The sequence below is a fragment of the Lates calcarifer genome, unplaced genomic scaffold (genome assembly GCF_001640805.2).
Source record: "Lates calcarifer isolate ASB-BC8 unplaced genomic scaffold, TLL_Latcal_v3 _unitig_5795_quiver_1570, whole genome shotgun sequence".
Lineage (NCBI taxonomy): Eukaryota > Metazoa > Chordata > Actinopteri > Centropomidae > Lates > Lates calcarifer.
The window spans coordinates 5,569-26,933 of NW_026117731.1; the positions used below are offsets into that span (position 1 = coordinate 5,569).

A 21,365-nucleotide genomic window follows, 5' to 3' on the forward strand; every position below is an offset into this window, starting at 1 on the left:
AATCATTATTGCAGAGAGTGAAGCAATGAGGGGACGTCATCCCACTCTGCGATTACTGATAGAACGGCACATTATAACACATACAAAGCCCAGCACAAGTGATAGAGAGAACAAAAGCTGCTGTTCCGAGTAATGTATATAAATGCCGCTTTATGTGAATGTTTGCACTCAACCCCTATTCTTCTGTCTCTCTTTTGTCTTTCATCTACAGCTGAAAAGGTGTCATCACTGGGGAAAGACTGGCACAAATTGTGTCTCAAGTGCGACCGCTGCAACAAGCTCCTTAATGCTGGAGGCCACGCTGAGGTCAGTACCACACCACTATTAACAGTACAATAGTATCCTTTCAACACTGAAATTACACACAGGTGACGCTAATCTCTAGTTCTGCAACAAACCATCTTTTCATCATCAAGAAATCCTCCATGTTTTCAGCTAATCAATGCCTGTTCGTTCTGTTAAGTGTCAATTGATGATTTAAGGACACATCAAAGTTAGTTTACAGGAGTTGCATAGTACTTCTGCACTTCTGTGAAAAAAGTTGAATCCAGAAAAAATCTGTAGTCCACTAATTTCTGCTTAAGGCTAGAGACTCAAGGCTACGTTAGCCGCTACCAGAGTAACACACCAAAACTCCAAAGGAGCTGCCGGCAGTCAAGTTGCATTGTGCATAACGTAGGCACCAGACTATAACAAGAAAGAAGAGTGTGTGAAATAAAAACCATTAAAGCTTTAAACACAGGCTTTTTCACTGAAGGCATTCAGTGTAATTAAAGGGTGAAATAAAAGGGAAAAACCACAAAATGTGGCTTTTAACTCTGCAACTAATGCAGTGATATGACTCTTTCTAGCCAGTATAGCTGTGTGTATGGAGACTTTACATCTGACATAACTAATAAGACGTCACTAACATTGCCTGAGGGAGAAGTTCACTTGCCATTGTGGCCATTCATGCTAACAATACATGCACTCAGTAGTGCTAAAAAATGGCCACCAAATGACTTCTGTTATGCTCTTCTGAATTGACCTTTCCTGTTTTATTTGAGCTTTATTTGAGGTAGTAGTAGTAGTTTTTTTTCTCAGTACTGTAATGTCAGTCACACAGGGTCAAAGGTCAACAAAGTCTGTGCCTTAGCTCATTGACTATTGCTGTGAAATCTAACAAAGGGGAGGCCAGTTCTGCCTGGTTATGTATTGACTTATTGACAGACTTTATCTACATTGAATCATCAGTGAAACAGTTCAACAGATGTTGTTGTGGCTTCTCAGAGCCTTGAGAAAAAAAACATTAACAAAGCTCCAGTTCCAGTGTTTTAACCTTTAGAAAATGATAGTTTAATATATAATGATAGTGTGTAAGTTCTTATTAAAAATCCATATCCGTAATTACATGTCAGGGAGGAAACACAGTATTACAGTTTTCAAATGTAAGCATTTTTCAGCGGGTTATTTCTTTTCACAGACTGTGCGCATTCTGCACAGGAAATTGCTGAGTGCATGTCCTTTTTCCTGCCTGGTTGCATCTGTCAATATGGTTTGTCCCTGTGGGAAATTTAACCCCCTTAGCGCTACAGGATGAGTTGTTTTCAGATCCTTTTTCCCTCTGTCTGTTACATAATCAAACTGCAGTATCATGTCTCAACTTAGATTCCCCCGACTGTGACCCCAGAACGAACCACTGCTCACTATCTGGCACTGCCACCCTGGGGATTTTCTTATCATGCCCCTTTTTTTTTGCCTTCCGTGACCCAGCCAATGATTCAATTCTCACCCTCTCTCTTTCTCTCTCTCTGTACATCGCTCAAACACTTTTCTGAGTCTCCCGCCTCTTTTCTCTGTGCGAGAAGGATGTGATCTCAGCCTCTTTGTACACAAAAGCAATTTCCCTGCAGACCCCAAAGGATGCTGCTCCTGCTGTTTAATCTCTGCATGATTACAGTAATGTAGTCACACAATCTCTCTGAAGCCCGTGCTCTCTCAACACCACCACCCCCACCCCATGCACGCTCTCTCCATGGACAGCATCCAAATCCCGCCCTGGGCTGCAGCACCGTGCCACAAGCCTGACTTTAGTAGGAAAAACTCAGTGCTCGATCATCGTCATGGAAACAGAGTGAGGCTGAGAGATGGTGCATATTAAAAATAAATAAATAAAAAGGCATGTAAAGCAGCTGTGCGGCTGTCTGGGAGGCTGTTTGATGTCATCTCAGGCCTGGTATGCAGGAGGTTATGAACCTCAGAGCAGCAATGGCTGCTTGAGGGGGCGGGGGGGGTGAAGCCCAGTGTGGCCTGTCGTCTGAGGGCTAAAGGAGGGCAGCAGCCTCCTGAGGCTGGTGGCAGAGAGCCAGGCTGGAAAAGACAAGGTGACAAGTCTCCACTGATGGTCTTAAATGATCATGGCTTTATTAGCCCTTAGCACCTAATTAGCACAACTTGGATAAAAAAAAATACATACCTTCTTCTCTGAGTCAAAACTAGAACATCTGTGGTACCATAATTAAAGCCTAATCTATTCCTAAAATAACCAACAGCTATGGCATGTTGCCATAAATCTGTAAGTAAAGGCAGAATAAAAAGAGCCAGGGCCAAGACAACTGGGCCAAATTCATCTCCACTGTTTTATAAACCTATACACACATTGTTTACTCAACCAGAGTGTTGTTCTAAACTTTTCTAACATTAATAGCAGTGCGTCAGAGCTTCTCCTGCTCAACTATTATAGGTTCTGCTAGCCAGTTAGCTGAACCAACCATCTCCCTCCCCGGCCTTCATGCTCCCGTAGGCCAGAAAAGTATGAAGAAAAATAAAAGTATGAAACATCCTATCTGGAATTTCAAACAATAGCGTTGGTGCACAGATGTAAAATGTGAGCTGTCAGAAAGAGGAGATCAAACTAATCAGATCAACTTTGGAAGAGACAACCACAGGAGATAACTGATCTGAAGTGCTTAGAATAAAAACGTACTACACATCAGTGAAGTTTTGAGCCAAACAGGACAAAGTGCTGTCATCGCGGAGTTGGTTCACAGTCAGTGCAGCCAGAGAAAAGCAACTGCAGAAAACTGAGCAGAAAACTGCAGGCGTAGTGACTTTGCTCAGCGCCAGTGAAAGTCAGACAAAATTTCTAACTGGCATGCATTGTTTTAAACCCAGCATGCATCACGTCAAGTCAGCGCTGTGAAGCCCCTCATAAAGTCGAACGCACCTAAAGACATAGCACCTGAAAGGTGAGATTTATGCTTTATCTGAAGTGTTTTCAAACTGTATTATTCAGTTTTATGAGGCGCAAGTAAATCCTGCTTTGTCAAAAGGAAATCCTAAAACATTTACAGCACCACAGACACGCTAAATGGTGACATCTCTGAAAATCCGAACCTAGTCCTAAAATAACTAACAGCTAAGACATGAAGTGACTTTGCCCTTAGTCTGTAAATAGGAAGTAGGAAGTGAAAAGCAGAACAAAAACAGACAGTTAATTCAAAGTTAATCCAATTTCAGTCTGGTCTTGAATTCAAGCAAAAGCAGTGAGTAGAGGCTGTAGCCAATGAGGCACAGAGGATGAGGAAGGAGATGGAGACGGCGCATTTCAGTATCAGGATGTAGGAAGTTAACTGCTGGGAAGAGAGTGGGCTGTGCGGCAGCGATGGATAATCCATTTTTAGGGTCTCTCTGCCTCTTGATGTTTCACAGCCAGAGCCACAGAGATACTGTACAGCAGGATGTTAACAGACCACTCAGTTCAGTCAGTACAATGAGGCCCCTGTGTTGTCCTGTCCTGAGAAAGTCATCAGTGCTTAGTCACAGCTTGGCATGTGCAGCCAAACCTTCACGGATCTCATAAATGTCAAACAGGATGTGTGAAAGGAGTATGTGGCTGCTTTAACAGTAGCTGATCCTGTCACGGTTAATGCATTATTAAAGGTGAGCGAACAATCCTTTTTATCGCTGCACCAGTCCTCTGAGTAAAAAGGGAGCTCATGTGGCCAAAGAAGAAGTGTCCCTTTTCCAACTCTCCTCACCACCCCGGGGCCTGGCGTCTTGCCTATTGCATTTGCTTGGTTCTTCTCATGTATGGGCATCGGGCTCTGGACCAGTGGCCACCCTGGCCCTCAGCCCTGATCCCTTACCCAAGCTGGTCACATGCTCCACCTGCAATGACTGCCACATTCCCAGCATGCACTACCAAGCAGGCCATCTTTTTCCTCTTCCAAGTGGCAGGTGGTCATGTAGGTAGCACTGAAGTGTGGCGATGAATCAACACAGACCTGCTTCTTGGATACAGCCGCTGTCGCTATTATGTGTTGAAACAACCTGTGACAGTGACATCATCATTAAGCAGCCGTGAGCTGGAAAAAATAACACTTGTTTCCCTTTTTGGACACATTTTCTCCATCTCCTCTTCTTTCCACAAAAGAAAGGTCAAAACCAAAATATATGACGAAAAATATGACTTCTCATGGATGTCAGGCTTCAGTTTCCTCATCTGCGTCATCAGGGTTTTTTTTAATCCTTCCAGATCTTTTGAGTGTTTTATCTGTACGTCATGATGTTTTTTCTGTCTCTCGCAGCACGATGGAAGGCCCTACTGTCACAAACCGTGCTATGCTGCCCTCTTTGGGCCGAAAGGTGAAGTACATGTCATTTTATTCAACAACTACTACCTCACATCTGTCACGTGTCAGGTTAAGGACTAAAAATGACTTGTGCATCAGTAGATAAATGTTCAGTTTATTCATCCTTAACAACATGAAAGTTACAGTGCTCCCATCCTAATCAACCAACTCTGATAAAAGCAGGTTAAGATTAAATAGATGAAACTCACAGTTTACGTCCTCCTCACATAAACAAATGCTGAAATAAATACATAGAGAAACAAATATTGTATTAAATAAAAAAGAACGAACATAAATTAAAGCTGAGATTAATATATAAATAAATAAATTATAAAATGAATGTTAATTAAGCAGATTTATTTAAAGACAATTTTCTACATTTCTTCATTTATTTTATTTGTGCCTGCATATTAATTGATTTGATATATTAACTTGATATATAATATTTTGTATTTATTTCAATATTTATTAATGTATTCAGCAGTTTATTCAGTTAACAAGTAGGAGGTGCAGATTTGGACAGTTCAAAACTGATTATTTTTTTATTTTTTTCCTGAATCCTGTCTTTCATCTTATTTTAGGTGTGAACATTGGTGGAGCAGGCTCATATGTATATGACACTCCAGCTAACAACAACCCGACTAGTGTGGATTCAGCCCCTAAACCTGAGGAGAAGCGAGTGTACGCACCGAAGGCAGCATCGAAAGGTAAATGAGGAAAAGTCTGCATGTATTCACACTGTATGTACATTGCGGCTCTATCAGCAAGCATTGATGTGAAAAAGCTGCTCAATGTTTTTTCCCCTTAAAGATTTGGGTGATTTCAAGAAGCTGTAGGGTCAGAAGGAAAGCTGCTGCTGACTCAATGATAAGAACACCGATGCACAGAGTCTCTCAGGACTGGGGGGGGATTTTTTTTTTTTAGACGTGTCAGATAGGGATTTTACCCATGACACACACCCTGTCAGCAGCAACAAAATCAATTTAATATTGTTCTTGCTGTGTAGTTTTCAGTTTTTTTTCACCTATTTGGTTGTTTAAATCAGAGGCTATACACATATGTAATTTTTACCTCTCTGGAGCTAAATTCTCTCTCTCTTACAAGATGATGTTATTCAAAAGGATAGTAGAGACATTAATAAATGTTTTAAGTAATTTAGTGTAAATACAACAACATAAGTGTAAGTGTATTTTAGTGTATGTACATTACAAAGTCTTGGCCCTTTGGCGCCACCTGCAGCTTCCAGCGCAGCACTGCATGTAATCAAACATCCATTGGCTGCCATGATTGGCTCCTGTAAGACAGAGTGAGACAAGTGTTTTAACTTGGCAACCAGAATATCAAAATTGGCAACATGAGTGTTTTTTTACTCAGTAATTCCCTCTTGAAACATATAAAAACTGTTTAGTACCTGGCTCAATTTTATTTTTTATTCTTCTACATTACTAGTACACTAGATTTCACACCTAACTGGAAAGATTAGTGGTCATTTATGTAGGTGCTTTCTTTTCTCCAGCTTTTCCACTATTGTAATGTGTGTGTCTGTGTTTGTAATGTGTTGGCAGCTGGCAGCATCACCACTTTTTCTGGAGAGGCCAACCTTTGTCCCCGCTGCAACAAGAAGGTGTATTTTGGTAAGTACTTCGACACTTCCAGGAAACGGGGGGTGGTGAGGAAAAAGGTTGCAGTAATAGGTGTGAATCTGCAAAGTGGTTGCCATGGTGTCTCACGGGTGTGTGTATGTACATGTGTGTGTGTGTGTGTGTGTGCGTTTGTCACAATAGCTGAGAAGGTGACATCACTGGGCAAGGACTGGCATCGACCCTGTCTGCGCTGTGAGAGGTGCAGCAAGACTCTGTCTGCTGGCAGCCACGCAGAGGTGAGAAAAGACGAATATATGAGGAGGGAAAAAAGACAGAGAGGTGAAAAGTTGGAAATACTGAAAAAAAGAAAGGAGAAAAATGTGCAGGAGAAAAAAACAGAAGGAATGAATGGAAAGATTAAAAAAAGACAAAAGAATCGCTGACTCAGTGGCCACTTTATTAGGTACACCTGTACAATCTAAGCACTGCATTAAGTCTGTTTTTAAATGATGATATAATGATCATATGTTTTAGCATTGAGGTCATAGTTAATGAGAACATATGTTTAAGTTCTCTTAAAATCAAGTCATGAAAAAAAAGAAGACCCCCAAACAAGGGGATAATAAAAAAACTGGGTCCGAATGGGGAAATCAGCGCTGAATTAATTTCATTAAAAAAATATGATATACAGTCTGCAAACTTTACCTTTAAACTTTAATCTCTAACCCTTTTACAGAGTTATCGATTATTTCATTGACCATCATGTAGTCACTGTAATAACTGTATTTTTGGGACAGGAAAATACAGCTTGTTATTGTGTTAATGTTTCCTTCTTTCATTCCAGCATGACGGCCAGCCCTACTGCCACAAACCCTGCTACGCTGTTCTCTTCGGGCCCAAAGGTAACCGCTAGGGGGCGCTGTCAACCCATCAATTGTCAGCTACACTTGAAACAGAATGTCGTTATGTCCGAGCACTTGATCCGAGCCGCACACGTTGCACAACATAAGTGTTACTCAACAGTTCATTTCATCATAACATTGTCTGCAGCTTCTTAAGCCGTTACAGGACGTGTTTCTCTGCCTTTCCTGCTCATGTTGCACCTTCTCTTGCCCTCTCAGTCTCTTAAACCCACTGCTGTCCCTGTGGTTTTTCCAGGCGTGAACACTGGTGGTGTGGGCAGCTACATCTATGACAAGGAGCCCAGTGCAGTGACCCAGCCTTGAACCTTGTCCCCTTCTCAGCCTCATCCCTCTTCTCTACACAACACTGACCATCAACCACAGTATTATTTGTTGCCTTTTTGTTCCTCCCTCTCTTCCCCACCTGTGCGTTCACCCCCACCCACACCCCAGCTCCCAGCTGCCCCCGGATCAGGTGATTCAATGGTTACAAATGCTGCCTAGACGTATGATATATATATTTGCTCTAGGAGATCCCTCAGCACAACCACATCCAGCATTCCCACACGACTGACTCACTATTCATGAAATAATTTAAATCATGTTTACACGTTTATAAATGTATGTCAACACTTTAAATGTCACTACAGCAAAACATTATGGTCTTATATTTCAATTTTGCACCAAGAGAATAGTGTGAGGATGTACTGACATGACATGATGTATGTTAGAGTGATGGAAAGTGAATCTCAGGTGTGGAGAGGTGGACTGTGCTGGCAGCCAGAGGAATTCCACCTCGGAGGCTCCTGCACGCACAGATGGTGCTCAGGAGGAACACGTTGCCAATAAAAAAGAATAATAAATAAATCTGTATTTTACAAATGCCATATTTACAGTTTGGCTGCCTGACAACATTCCTTATGTGAAAAAAGTGAGATTTTGTCCAAGCATATTGTATAAAGGTGGGCAAGTGGATTTCAGAGGCGACTGTTACATGATTTTCAACACATCCATGAGACTGTAGTAAGACTTTGTACTTTTGAGCGTATATTAATAACCAGTTTTGCAGCAGAATCTGGATTATATAAAATATGTCGTGCTAATAAATAACACGAGTATTTTGTCCCAGTTGTTTTATATAACACTATTTTTAAAACGAGGCACGTGGGTGAAGTTTTGGGAAGGTCGGGCTGTGATTTGCTAGGGCGAGAAACATGTATTTATTACTGAAATCATGTCCTTTAAATTTCATTAGCTGTTGTACTACTACTACTACCCTTTATGGGACTGATTATGAAGGAGGTAAAATGAGGCGATGTAAGCTGTATAATTCTCTACGATCAAGATTTTCATTGTTATTTTCAAAATAAATAACCCTGCTATTATTTTCCAAGAGATGATGATGCGCTATTTGAAGTATTATATATATATTTTTTGCCATTAGCAGAAACAGTAGCTTAGAGCTTGTAGAAACAGAGACGAGACACTGCAGACAAGTCATTCTGTAAGAATGTGCATTCTAGTATTATTGTACGACTGTTACCGCGTTTGTCCATTACCTGTTCTACATGGTAGGGCTTTGTTAGACACTGCAGGGCTCACGGTTTGTGGACCTGAAACGCTGCACTTCAGCCCTGATGCATTCATCTTTTCAATCCCTCGAATAAAATATTTCAGAAACTCTTCATCTGTGTTACTATGATAATCGTTTTGACAGATTATGAACTCCTCTTTCTGATGATGAATTGCAATAAACAAACATCACATGTGGTGTGAGTTTGTGGTTTGTTGTCTGTTTATTTGCTCTCACTGCATACATCTCTTTCTATAAGCAGTGATCCTGCATTCACTCTCTGTCTGATCTATATGTACATACACTACAAGTTTGTTTAAAGCAGTTACAGCAGGGGAAATGATTGTGTCACTCCCCTTGTACAAATCTATGAAGCTGTGAATGTAAACGTCATTACGAAAGCAGAGCGAGCTTGCTCATTGAGCTTCCCCTGAATGAATCACTGGGTTAAGTAAACTCATTCATCTCAGGTCAGTCCTAACTGCCAGAACTGTAACACAGCCTGGTTTGTGATGTTGATGGAAAAAACACTATATATATATATGCGTTCTTCAGTCATTTACTCAGGGATAAACTGCTGCTTCATAGCTGAATTTATTTGTTATAGTTGACAGATTCAGTGAGAGAAATACATGTATGTAATCCCATGTAATAGTCCCACATTAGCTACTGCTTTTCTTGGTAACGCTTCATTCTGCAGGTCCTGTAATTTATTGATACTTACAAATGACATTTTCCAGAGACAAAAATATAATTTGGTTTTGATTATCAAGGGAAATTAACATGATTCAGTGATAAATACTGACTTATTTATGAGTTTTTAAGAAAAACACTTAAGGAACAACATAAATCTGTTCATATATGCTTATAAATGCCAACTTAAAGTTAATTTCCAGAGGACTACACAGAATTGCAATATTTACACAAATATGTAAATATTCATTTATCATTGGAAACGTGGTAAAAAACTGGTACTTCATATTGATCGAATTTTGTATACTCCAACTACTTTGGAAGAAAAATAGTTAATCTTCTCATGTTCAGCTGCACACTGACCCAAAAACTGTCGGTCTTACACCAGCAGTTAATGAGAATAAAGTTACTGGAAGTTTATCTTCATGTTCCTTGTAAACATAGTAGAAAATTAAAGCTGCGAGCAGCGTTGAACGGGCCCTCGCACCCGGCGCCCGTCGGGGGAGCGGCGACCGCGGGACCCCGGCAACCGCGGGGTCAACGCAGGTCGCAGGGCACACGCTGGCGTAACAGTTCACACTTCCCAGATGTAAAAATTTTAAATAAAAGCTTTTATGCTAATTATTTTCTGTGATAATATTTTTCAGAGCTCATCATCTGTGACAGCTCTTGGCTCTCCTGACTGTAACCTCCCTGTGGCAGCTTCTCACAGACTCAATCAACTCCTCTTCCCCTCCCCCCTCAAACACAAACACAAACACAAACACACACACACACACAGATACCCCCTCCCAAAAGGAGATAAAACTCAGTTTTAACTTGAGTTTACAAGCTTTGAGCTTTGAGCAAAAGCATTTTTTTTAAGTTCTGTTATTGGGTGCATATATAAATCATTTATGCTTAAACAAGGCTTATAATGAAGTTATTTGAACAGTGAATATCTCATCTGCCTAAAGTCAGGGCGAAGCCACTAACCAGCTGTAGGGATGGGTATCATTAGGATTTTATCTTTATCCATACAGACCCCTATCAGTCCAGCTCAGACTGTTACTGGTTTAAGAGAGTGAAGTTTATAGCAATTTGTAAAATTTGGAGATTAGTGACAAACTAACCAGTTAGACTACATACAGACAAGCTTTCATTTTAGTTGTTAGTAACAGTTTGCCATGAGCTTAACCAGCGTGCTGTGCTTCGTGTTAAACATGTCATGAGACTGTGGACAACGCTGAAAATATTACTTTACTAACTACTGGCCGAACAGGCGCTTTTACAAAGAAAAGGTAAAGGCCAGCAGCTTTTACTTTTCAATGCACTTGTCGTCAACTTGAGTGGCTTATATTCAGCTGGTTCACCTCGACGCCGGTGGATGTAGACGTGCACTTTTCCTGTCGCCGTACACTGTGTAACATGAAAATATCAGCCGACCCCTTGTGAAATTTCCTAACTGATCAAAACCAAACTGTAAAGACTTTGGTCAAGGGGAGACATATGGTAAGATTACATGAATTCAAAATAACCTACAATTCCTTCAAATTAATTTGAAGCCAGTTTAATTTTTTGAGCCAGCTTTGACATCTGCAGATATGAGTTTCTGAAGAGGGGCCTGCTGAGGTTAGATGTGCTGAATAATATCCATTTTCATATCAGAAAAAACACTGCATTAAACATTGTCTTAGCTCACTGAGCTGAGGTCAACAGGTAATATAACCAACCTGTGAGGTGGCTCACCCCCGTAAGATAAACACATAAATGATCCCTGATAGAACCGATAATTAAAGGCACATCAGTGACAGGGAATGCTATTAAAACTAAACTATAAACTGGTGACATTAACTGCAAAAGAAGATTTTTATTGATACATTTCAGGTAGAATTTAGTTTTCAATAAGGAAAATGCTGTAAGAAACCTGAATTTGTTGCAACAAATTTAAAATAAAAGCTTTTATGCTAATTATTTTCTGTGATAATATTTTTCAGAACTCATCATCTGTGACAGCTCATGGCTCTCTTGACTGTAACCTCCCTGTGGCAGCTTCTCACAGACTCAATCAACTCCTCTTCCCCTCCCCCCTCAAACACACACACACAGACACACACACACAGAGACCCCCTTCCAAAAACCCATCAAAGAGTAATACAATGGCTCCATCTGTAGGATAAAGTAGAGAGTCGCAACAGGAAGTTACCCCAAAATCTGAGGTTTCAAACAGGAAGTTGGGTTTCCGAACTTTGACGGGCCAGAACCGGCACACGCTTCGACCCAAACTCACAATTTTCGGAGCCAGTCTTCCAAAAATTGTCAAGGAGGGGCTGACAACATTTGAAGTGAATCTGGTCACCCGTCTAGAAACTGGACATCACACTATAAAATATGTCATTTCCTGCTATAAATAGGTGGCGCTACAACAATTGTATGAATATTGACATATGGATGTGTGCAGATAGGTACCATTAACAATCCTGTAAAGTTTGATGCAGTTTGGACAAAGTATGGCCGAAATATAGCAAAAATAAAGCAACTTCCTGTTTCGTGGCGAGTAATCGAACTTTGAGGGGCCATAACTTCCACGCCCTTCAACAAAAACTCAAAATCTGCCGCAATTTAACATCGTCTATGTCTTAAGAACATACTATTAAGTTTTGAAGTCAATCGGATAATGCGTCTAGGACTAGTTCGCGTTCAAGCGACCCCTGGAAATGGCCAAAAACACACAATTTTTTCACCTTCCGGTCAAAATAAAAATACTTTCTGTTGGGTTTAGAATATGGCTCCAAGAGACTTTTTGGTGCGTCATGGGATGTTACATATGTGTGCAGATTTTCAGATTTTTAGGCGCAACGGGCTTGAGGGGCTGTTCCGTTTAAAAATGTAGGTGGCGCTACCGAGGGCATTTTACCACGCCCATGCTCAAGACCCCTAAATTATTAAATTTTTCGCCGTGCCTGACGCGTCTGCAAATTTTGGTAAGTTTTCACGCATGTTAAGGCCCTCAAAAAGCCGATCTAAGAGGCGGAAAAAGAAGAAAAAAAATAATAATAATAATAATAATAATAATTAAAGCTGCGAGCAGCGTTGAACGGGCCCTCGCACCCGGCGTCCGTCGGGGGAGCGGCGACCGCGGGACCCCGGCAACCGCGGGGTCAATGCAGGTCGCAGGGCACACGCTGGCGTAACAGTTCACACTTCCCAGATGTAAAAATTTTAAATAAAAGCTTTTATGCTAATTATTTTCTGTGATAATATTATTCAGAGCTCATCATCTGTGACAGATCATGGCTCTATTGACTGTAACCTCCCTGTGGCAGCTTCTCACAGACACAATCAACTCCTCTTCCCCTCCCCCCTCAGACACACACAGACACACACACACAGAGACCCCCTTCCAAAAACCCATCAAAGAGTAATACAATGGCTCCATCTGTAGGATAAAGTAGAGAGTCGCAACAGGAAGTTACCCCAAAATCTGAGGTTTCAAACAGGAAGTTGGGTTTCCGAACTTTGACGGGCCAGAACCGGCACACGCTTCGACCCAAACTCACAATTTTCGGAGCCAGTCTTCCAAAAATCCTTAAGTCTGTCCTGACAACATTTGAAGTGAATCTGGTCACCCGTCTAGAAACTGGACATCACACTATAAAATATGTCATTTCCTGCTATAAATAGGTGGTGCTACAACAATTGTATGAATATTGACATATGGATGTGTGCAGATAGGTACCATTAACAATCCTGTAAAGTTTGATGCAGTTTGGACAAAGTATGGCCGAAATATAGCAAATTTAAAGCAACTTCCTGTTTTGTGGCGAGTGATCGAACTTTGAGGGGCCATAACTTCCACGCCCTTCAATGAAAAGTCCGAAACTTTTGCAATTTAACTTCGTCTATGTCTTAAGAACAAATTATCAAATTTTGAAGTCAATCGGATAATGCGTCTAGGACTAGTTCGCGTTCAAGCGACCCCTGGAAATGGCCAAAAACACACAATTTTTTCACCTTCCGGTCAAAATAAAAATACTTTCTGTTGGGTTTAGAATATGGCTCCAAGAGACTTTTTGGTGCGTCATGGGATGTTACATATGTGTGCAGATTTTCAGATTTTTAGGCGCAACGGGCTTGAGGGGCTGTTCCGTTAAAAATGTAGGTGGCGCTACCGAGGCCATTTTGCCACACCCATGCTCAAGACCCCTAAATTCTTAAATTTTTCGCCGTGCCTGACGCGTCTGCAAATTTTCAGGAGTTTTGACGCATTTTAAGGCCCTCAAAAAGGCGATCAAAGAGGCGGAAAAAGAAGAAAAAAATAATAATAATAATAATAAACCGAACGAAAACAAGAGGGTCCTTGCAACTCGTTGCATGGCCCCGTTGGGCCACGCAAACTAATTAAAGCTGCGAGCAGCGTTGAACGGGCCCTCGCACCCGGCGCCCGTCGGGGAGCGGCGACCGCGGGACCCCGGCAACCGCGGGGTCAACGCAGGTCGCAGGGCACACGCTGGCGTAACAGTTCACACTTCCCAGATGTAAAAATTTTAAATAAAAGCTTTTACGCTAATTATTTTCTGTGATAATATTTTTCAGAGCTCATCATCTGTGACAGCTCTTGGCTCTCTTGACTGTAACCTCCCTGTGGCAGCTTCTCACAGACTCAATCAACTCCTCTTCCCCTCCCCCCTCAAACACAAACACAAACACACACACACACACACACACACACACACACACACAGATACCCCCTCCCAAAAGGAGATAAAACTCAGTTTTAACTTGAGTTTAAAAGCTTTGAGCTTTGAGCAAAAGCATTTTTTTAAGTTCTGTTATTGGGTGCATATATAAATCATTTATGCTTAAACAAGGCTTATAATGAAGTTATTTGAACAGTGAATATCTCATCTGCCTAAAGTCAGGGCGAAGCCACTAACCAGCTGTAGGGATGGGTATCATTAGGATTTTATCTTTATCCATACAGACCCCTATCAGTCCAGCTCAGACTGTTACTGGTTTAAGAGAGTGAAGTTTATAGCAATTTGCAAAATTTGGAGATTAGTGACAAACTAACCAGTTAGACTACATACAGACAAGCTTTCATTTTAGCTGTTAGTAACAGTTTGCCATGAGCTTAACCAGCGTGCTGTGCTTCCTGTTAAACATGTTATGAGACTGTGGACAAGGCTGAAAATATTACTTTACTAACTACTTGCCGAACAGGCGCTTTGACAAAGAAAAGGTAAAGGCCAGCAGCTTTTACTTTTCAATGCACTTGTCGTCAACTTGAGTGGCTTATATTCAGCTGGTTCACCTCGACGCCCGTGGACCTAGTGCACTTTTCCTGTCGCCGTACACTGAGTAACACGAAAAAATCAGCTGACCCCGTGTGAAATTTCCTAACTGATCAAAACCAAACTGTAAAGACAGCATCAATCCACGCTCAGCTTTGGTCAAGGGGAGACATATGGGAGAAGATGAGTAGAGAGATGGAAAGAAACAGAAAGGGTGATGGAGAAAGATTACATGAATTCAAAATAACCTACAATTCCTTCAAATTAATTTGAAGCCAGTTTAATTTTTTGAGCCAGCTTTGACATCTGCAGATATGAGTTTCTGAAGAGGGGCCTGCTGAGGTTAGATGTGCTGAATAATATCCATTTTCATATCAGAAAAAACACTGCATTAAACATTGTCTTAGCTCACTGAGCTGAGGTCAACAGGTAATATAACCAACCTGTGAGGTGGCTCACCCCCGTAAGATAAACACATAAATGATCCCTGATAGAACCGATAATTAAAGGCACATCAGTGACAGGGAATGCTATTAAAACTAAACTATAAACTGGTGACATTAACTGCAAAAGAAGATTTTTATTGATACATTTCAGGTAGAATTTAGTTTTCAATAAGGAAAATGCTGTAAGAAACCTGAATTTGTTGCAACAAATTTAAAATAAAAGCTTTTATGCTAATTATTTTCTGTGATAATATTTTTCAGAACTCATCATCTGTGACAGCTCATGGCTCTCTTGACTGTAACCTCCCTGTGGCAGCTTCTCACAGACTCAATCAACTCCTCTTCCCCTCCCCCCTCAAACACACACACACAGACACACACACACAGAGACCCCCTTCCAAAAACCCATCAAAGAGTAATACAATGGCTCCATCTGTAGGATAAAGTAGAGAGTCGCAACAGGAAGTTACCCCAAAATCTGAGGTTTCAAACAGGAAGTTGGGTTTCCGAACTTTGACGGGCCAGAACCGGCACACGCTTCGACCCAAACTCACAATTTTCGGAGCCAGTCTTCCAAAAATTGTCAAGGAGGGGCTGACAACATTTGAAGTGAATCTGGTCACCCGTCTAGAAACTGGACATCACACTATAAAATATGTCATTTCCTGCTATAAATAGGTGGCGCTACAACAATTGTATGAATATTGACATATGGATGTGTGCAGATAGGTACCATTAACAATCCTGTAAAGTTTGATGCAGTTTGGACAAAGTATGGCCGAAATATAGCAAAAATAAAGCAACTTCCTGTTTCGTGGCGAGTAATCGAACTTTGAGGGGCCATAACTTCCACGCCCTTCAACAAAAACTCAAAATCTGCCGCAATTTAACATCGTCTATGTCTTAAGAACATACTATTAAGTTTTGAAGTCAATCGGATAATGCGTCTAGGACTAGTTCGCGTTCAAGCGACCCCTGGAAATGGCCAAAAACACACAATTTTTTCACCTTCCGGTCAAAATAAAAATACTTTCTGTTGGGTTTAGAATATGGCTCCAAGAGACTTTTTGGTGCGTCATGGGATGTTACATATGTGTGCAGATTTTCAGATTTTTAGGCGCAACGGGCTTGAGGGGCTGTTCCGTTTAAAAATGTAGGTGGCGCTACCGAGGGCATTTTACCACGCCCATGCTCAAGACCCCTAAATTATTAAATTTTTCGCCGTGCCTGACGCGTCTGCAAATTTTGGTAAGTTTTCACGCATGTTAAGGCCCTCAAAAAGCCGATCTAAGAGGCGGAAAAAGAAAAAAAAATAATAATAATAAATAATAATAATAATAATAATAATGCAATGCAAAGCTCGAGCAGCGTTGAACGGGCCCTCGCACCCGGCGCCCGTCGGGGGAGCGGCGACCGCGGGACCCGGCAACCGCGGGGTCAACGCAGGTCGCAGGGCACACGCTGGCGTAACAGTTCACACTTCCGAGATGTAAAAATTTAAAATAAAAGCTTTTATGCTAATTATTTTCTGTGATAATATTTTTCAGAGCTCATCATCTGTGACAGCTCTTGGCTCTCCTGACTGTAACCTCTCTGTGGCAGCTTCTCACAGACTCAATCAACTCCTCTTCCCCTCCCCCCTCAAACACAAACACAAACACAAACACACACACACACACACAGATACCCCCTCCCAAAAGGAGATAAAACTCAGTTTTAACTTGAGTTTACAAGCTTTGAGCTTTGAGCAAAAGCATTTTTTTGCAAGTTCTGTTATTGGGTGCATATATAAATCATTTATGCTTAAACAAGGGTTATAATGAAGTTATTTGAACAGTGAATATCTCATCTGCCTAAAGTCAGGGCGAAGCCACTAACCAGCTGTAGGGATGGGTATCATTAGGATTTTATCTTTATCCATACAGACCCCTATCAGTCCAGCTCAGACTGTTACTGGTTTAAGAGAGTGAAGTTTATAGCAATTTGCAAAATTTGGAGATTAGTGACAAACTAACCAGTTAGACTACATACAGACAAGCTTTCATTTTAGCTGTTAGTAACAGTTTGCCATGAGCTTAACCAGCGTGCTGTGCTTCGTGTTAAACATGTCATGAGACTGTGGACAACGTTTGAGCCAGCTTTGACATCTGCAGATATGAGTTTCTGAAGAGGGGCCTGCTGAGGTTAGATGTGCTGAATAATATCCATTTTCATATCAGAAAAAACACTGCATTAAACATTGTCTTAGCTCACTGAGCTGAGGTCAACAGGTAATATAACCAACCTGTGAGGTGGCTCACCCCCGTAAGATAAACACATAAATGATCCCTGATAGAACCGATAATTAAAGGCACATCAGTGACAGGGAATGCTATTAAAACTAAACTATAAACTGGTGACATTAACTGCAAAAGAAGATTTTTATTGATACATTTCAGGTAGAATTTAGTTTTCAATAAGGAAAATGCTGTAAGAAACCTGAATTTGTTGCAACAAATTTAAAATAAAAGCTTTTATGCTAATTATTTTCTGTGATAATATTTTTCAGAGCTCATCATCTGTGACAGCTCTTGGCTCTCCTGACTGTAACCTCCCTGTGGCAGCTTCTCACAGACTCAATCAACTCCTCTTCCCCTCCCCCCTCAAACACACACACACAGACACACACACACAGAGACCCCCTTCCAAAAACCCATCAAAGAGTAATACAATGGCTCCATCTGTAGGATAAAGTAGAGAGTCGCAACAGGAAGTTACCCCAAAATCTGAGGTTTCAAACAGGAAGTTGGGTTTCCGAACTTTGACGGGCCAGAACCGGCACACGCTTCGACCCAAACTCACAATTTTCGGAGGACTTCTTCCAAAAATTGTCAAGGAGGGGCTGACAACATTTGAAGTGAATCTGGTCACCCGTCTAGAAACTGGACATCACACTATAAAATATGTCATTTCCTGCTATAAATAGGTGGCGCTACAACAATTGTATGAATATTGACATATGGATGTGTGCAGATAGGTACCATTAACAATCCTGTAAAGTTTGATGCAGTTTGGACAAAGTATGGCCGAAATATAGCAAAAATAAAGCAACTTCCTGTTTCGTGGCGAGTAATCGAACTTTGAGGGGCCATAACTTCCACGCCCTTCAACAAAAACTCAAAATCTGCCGCAATTTAACATCGTCTATGTCTTAAGAACATACTATTAAGTTTTGAAGTCAATGGGATAATGCGTCTAGGACTAGTTCGCGTTCAAGCGACCCCTGGAAATGGCCAAAAACACACAATTTTTTCACCTTCCGGTCAAAATAAAAATACTTTCTGTTGGGTTTAGAATATGGCTCCAAGAGACTTTTTGGTGCGTCATGGGATGTTACATATGTGTGCAGATTTTCAGATTTTTAGGCGCAACGGGCTTGAGGGGCTGTTCCGTTTAAAAATGTAGGTGGCGCTACCGAGGGCATTTTACCACGCCCATGCTCAAGACCCCTAAATTATTAAATTTTTCGCCGTGCCTGACGCGTCTGCAAATTTTGGTAAGTTTTCACGCATGTTAAGGCCCTCAAAAAGCCGATCTAAGAGGCGGAAAAAGAAGAAAAAAAATAATAATAATAATAATTAAAGCTGCGAGCAGCGTTGAACGGGCCCTCGCACCCGGCGCCCGTCGGGGGAGCGGCGACCGCGGGACCCCGGCAACCGCGGGGTCAACGCAGGTCGCAGGGCACACGCTGGCGTAACAGTTCACACTTCCGAGATGTAAAAATTTTAAATAAAAGCTTTTACGCTAATTATTTTCTGTGATAATATTTTTCAGAGCTCATCATCTGTGACAGCTCTTGGCTCTCTTGACTGTAACCTCCCTGTGGCAGCTTCTCACAGACTCAATCAACTCCTCTTCCCCTCCCCCCTCAAACACAAACACAAACACACACACACACACACACACACACACACACACAGATACCCCCTCCCAAAAGGAGATAAAACTCAGTTTTAACTTGAGTTTAAAAGCTTTGAGCTTTGAGCAAAAGCATTTTTTTAAGTTCTGTTATTGGGTGCATATATAAATCATTTATGCTTAAACAAGGCTTATAATGAAGTTATTTGAACAGTGAATATCTCATCTGCCTAAAGTCAGGGCGAAGCCACTAACCAGCTGTAGGGATGGGTATCATTAGGATTTTATCTTTATCCATACAGACCCCTATCAGTCCAGCTCAGACTGTTACTGGTTTAAGAGAGTGAAGTTTATAGCAATTTGCAAAATTTGGAGATTAGTGACAAACTAACCAGTTAGACTACATACAGACAAGCTTTCATTTTAGCTGTTAGTAACAGTTTGCCATGAGCTTAACCAGCGTGCTGTGCTTCCTGTTAAACATGTTATGAGACTGTGGACAAGGCTGAAAATATTACTTTACTAACTACTTGCCGAACAGGCGCTTTGACAAAGAAAAGGTAAAGGCCAGCAGCTTTTACTTTTCAATGCACTTGTCGTCAACTTGAGTGGCTTATATTCAGCTGGTTCACCTCGACGCCCGTGGACCTAGTGCACTTTTCCTGTCGCCGTACACTGAGTAACACGAAAAAATCAGCTGACCCCGTGTGAAATTTCCTAACTGATCAAAACCAAACTGTAAAGACAGCATCAATCCACGCTCAGCTTTGGTCAAGGGGAGACATATGGGAGAAGATGAGTAGAGAGATGGAAAGAAACAGAAAGGGTGATGGAGAAAGATTACATGAATTCAAAATAACCTACAATTCCTTAAAATTAATTTGAAGCCAGTTTAATTTTTTGAGCCAGCTTTGACATCTGCAGATATGAGTTTCTGAAGAGGGGCCTGCTGAGGTTAGATGTGCTGAATAATATCCATTTTCATATCAGAAAAAACACTGCATTAAACATTGTCTTAGCTCACTGAGCTGAGGTCAACAGGTAATATAACCAACCTGTGAGGTGGCTCACCCCCGTAAGATAAACACATAAATGATCCCTGATAGAACCGATAATTAAAGGCACATCAGTGACAGGGAATGCTATTAAAACTAAACTATAAACTGGTGACATTAACTGCAAAAGAAGATTTTTATTGATACATTTCAGGTAGAATTTAGTTTTCAATAAGGAAAATGCTGTAAGAAACCTGAATTTGTTGCAACAAATTTAAAATAAAAGCTTTTATGCTAATTATTTTCTGTGATAATATTTTTCAGAACTCATCATCTGTGACAGCTCATGGCTCTCTTGACTGTAACCTCCCTGTGGCAGCTTCTCACAGACTCAATCAACTCCTCTTCCCCTCCCCCCTCAAACACACACACACAGACACACACACACAGAGACCCCCTTCCAAAAACCCATCAAAGAGTAATACAATGGCTCCATCTGTAGGATAAAGTAGAGAGTCGCAACAGGAAGTTACCCCAAAATCTGAGGTTTCAAACAGGAAGTTGGGTTTCCGAACTTTGACGGGCCAGAACCGGCACACGCTTCGACCCAAACTCACAATTTTCGGAGCCAGTCTTCCAAAAATTGTCAAGGAGGGGCTGACAACATTTGAAGTGAATCTGGTCACCCGTCTAGAAACTGGACATCACACTATAAAATATGTCATTTCCTGCTATAAATAGGTGGCGCTACAACAATTGTATGAATATTGACATATGGATGTGTGCAGATAGGTACCATTAACAATCCTGTAAAGTTTGATGCAGTTTGGACAAAGTATGGCCGAAATATAGCAAAAATAAAGCAACTTCCTGTTTCGTGGCGAGTAATCGAACTTTGAGGGGCCATAACTTCCACGCCCTTCAACAAAAACTCAAAATCTGCCGCAATTTAAACATCGTCTATGTCTTAAGAACATACTATTAAGTTTTGAAGTCAATCGGATAATGCGTCTAGGACTAGTTCGCGTTCAAGCGACCCCTGGAAATGGCCAAAAACACACAATTTTTTCACCTTCCGGTCAAATAAAAATACTTTCTGTTGGGTTTAGAATATGGCTCCAAGAGACTTTTTGGTGCGTCATGGGATGTTACATATGTGTGCAGATTTTCAGATTTTTAGGCGCAACGGGCTTGAGGGGCTGTTCCGTTTAAAAATGTAGGTGGCGCTACCGAGGGCATTTTACCACGCCCATGCTCAAGACCCCTAAATTATTAAATTTTTCGCCGTGCCTGACGCGTCTGCAAATTTTGGTAAGTTTTCACGCATGTTAAGGCCCTCAAAAAGCCGATCTAAGAGCGGAAAAAGAAGAAAAAATAATAATAATAATAA

At 41.2% G+C, this 21,365-nt stretch overlaps 1 protein-coding gene across 1 annotated transcript; it reads left to right on the forward strand.

Annotated features, from left to right (window-relative positions):
* Positions 1-211: 211 nt before the first annotated feature.
* Positions 212-8,874, forward strand: LOC108877093 (cysteine-rich protein 2; the record flags this gene model as incomplete). The annotated part of the gene is given in 7 exon segments (XM_018667020.2): positions 212-306; positions 4,569-4,626; positions 5,195-5,320; positions 6,179-6,247; positions 6,398-6,492; positions 7,041-7,098; positions 7,355-8,874. Coding segments are annotated over 7 exon segments (569 nt in total), but the record flags the coding sequence as incomplete, so codon positions are not given.
* Positions 8,875-21,365: the final 12,491 nt, after the last annotated feature.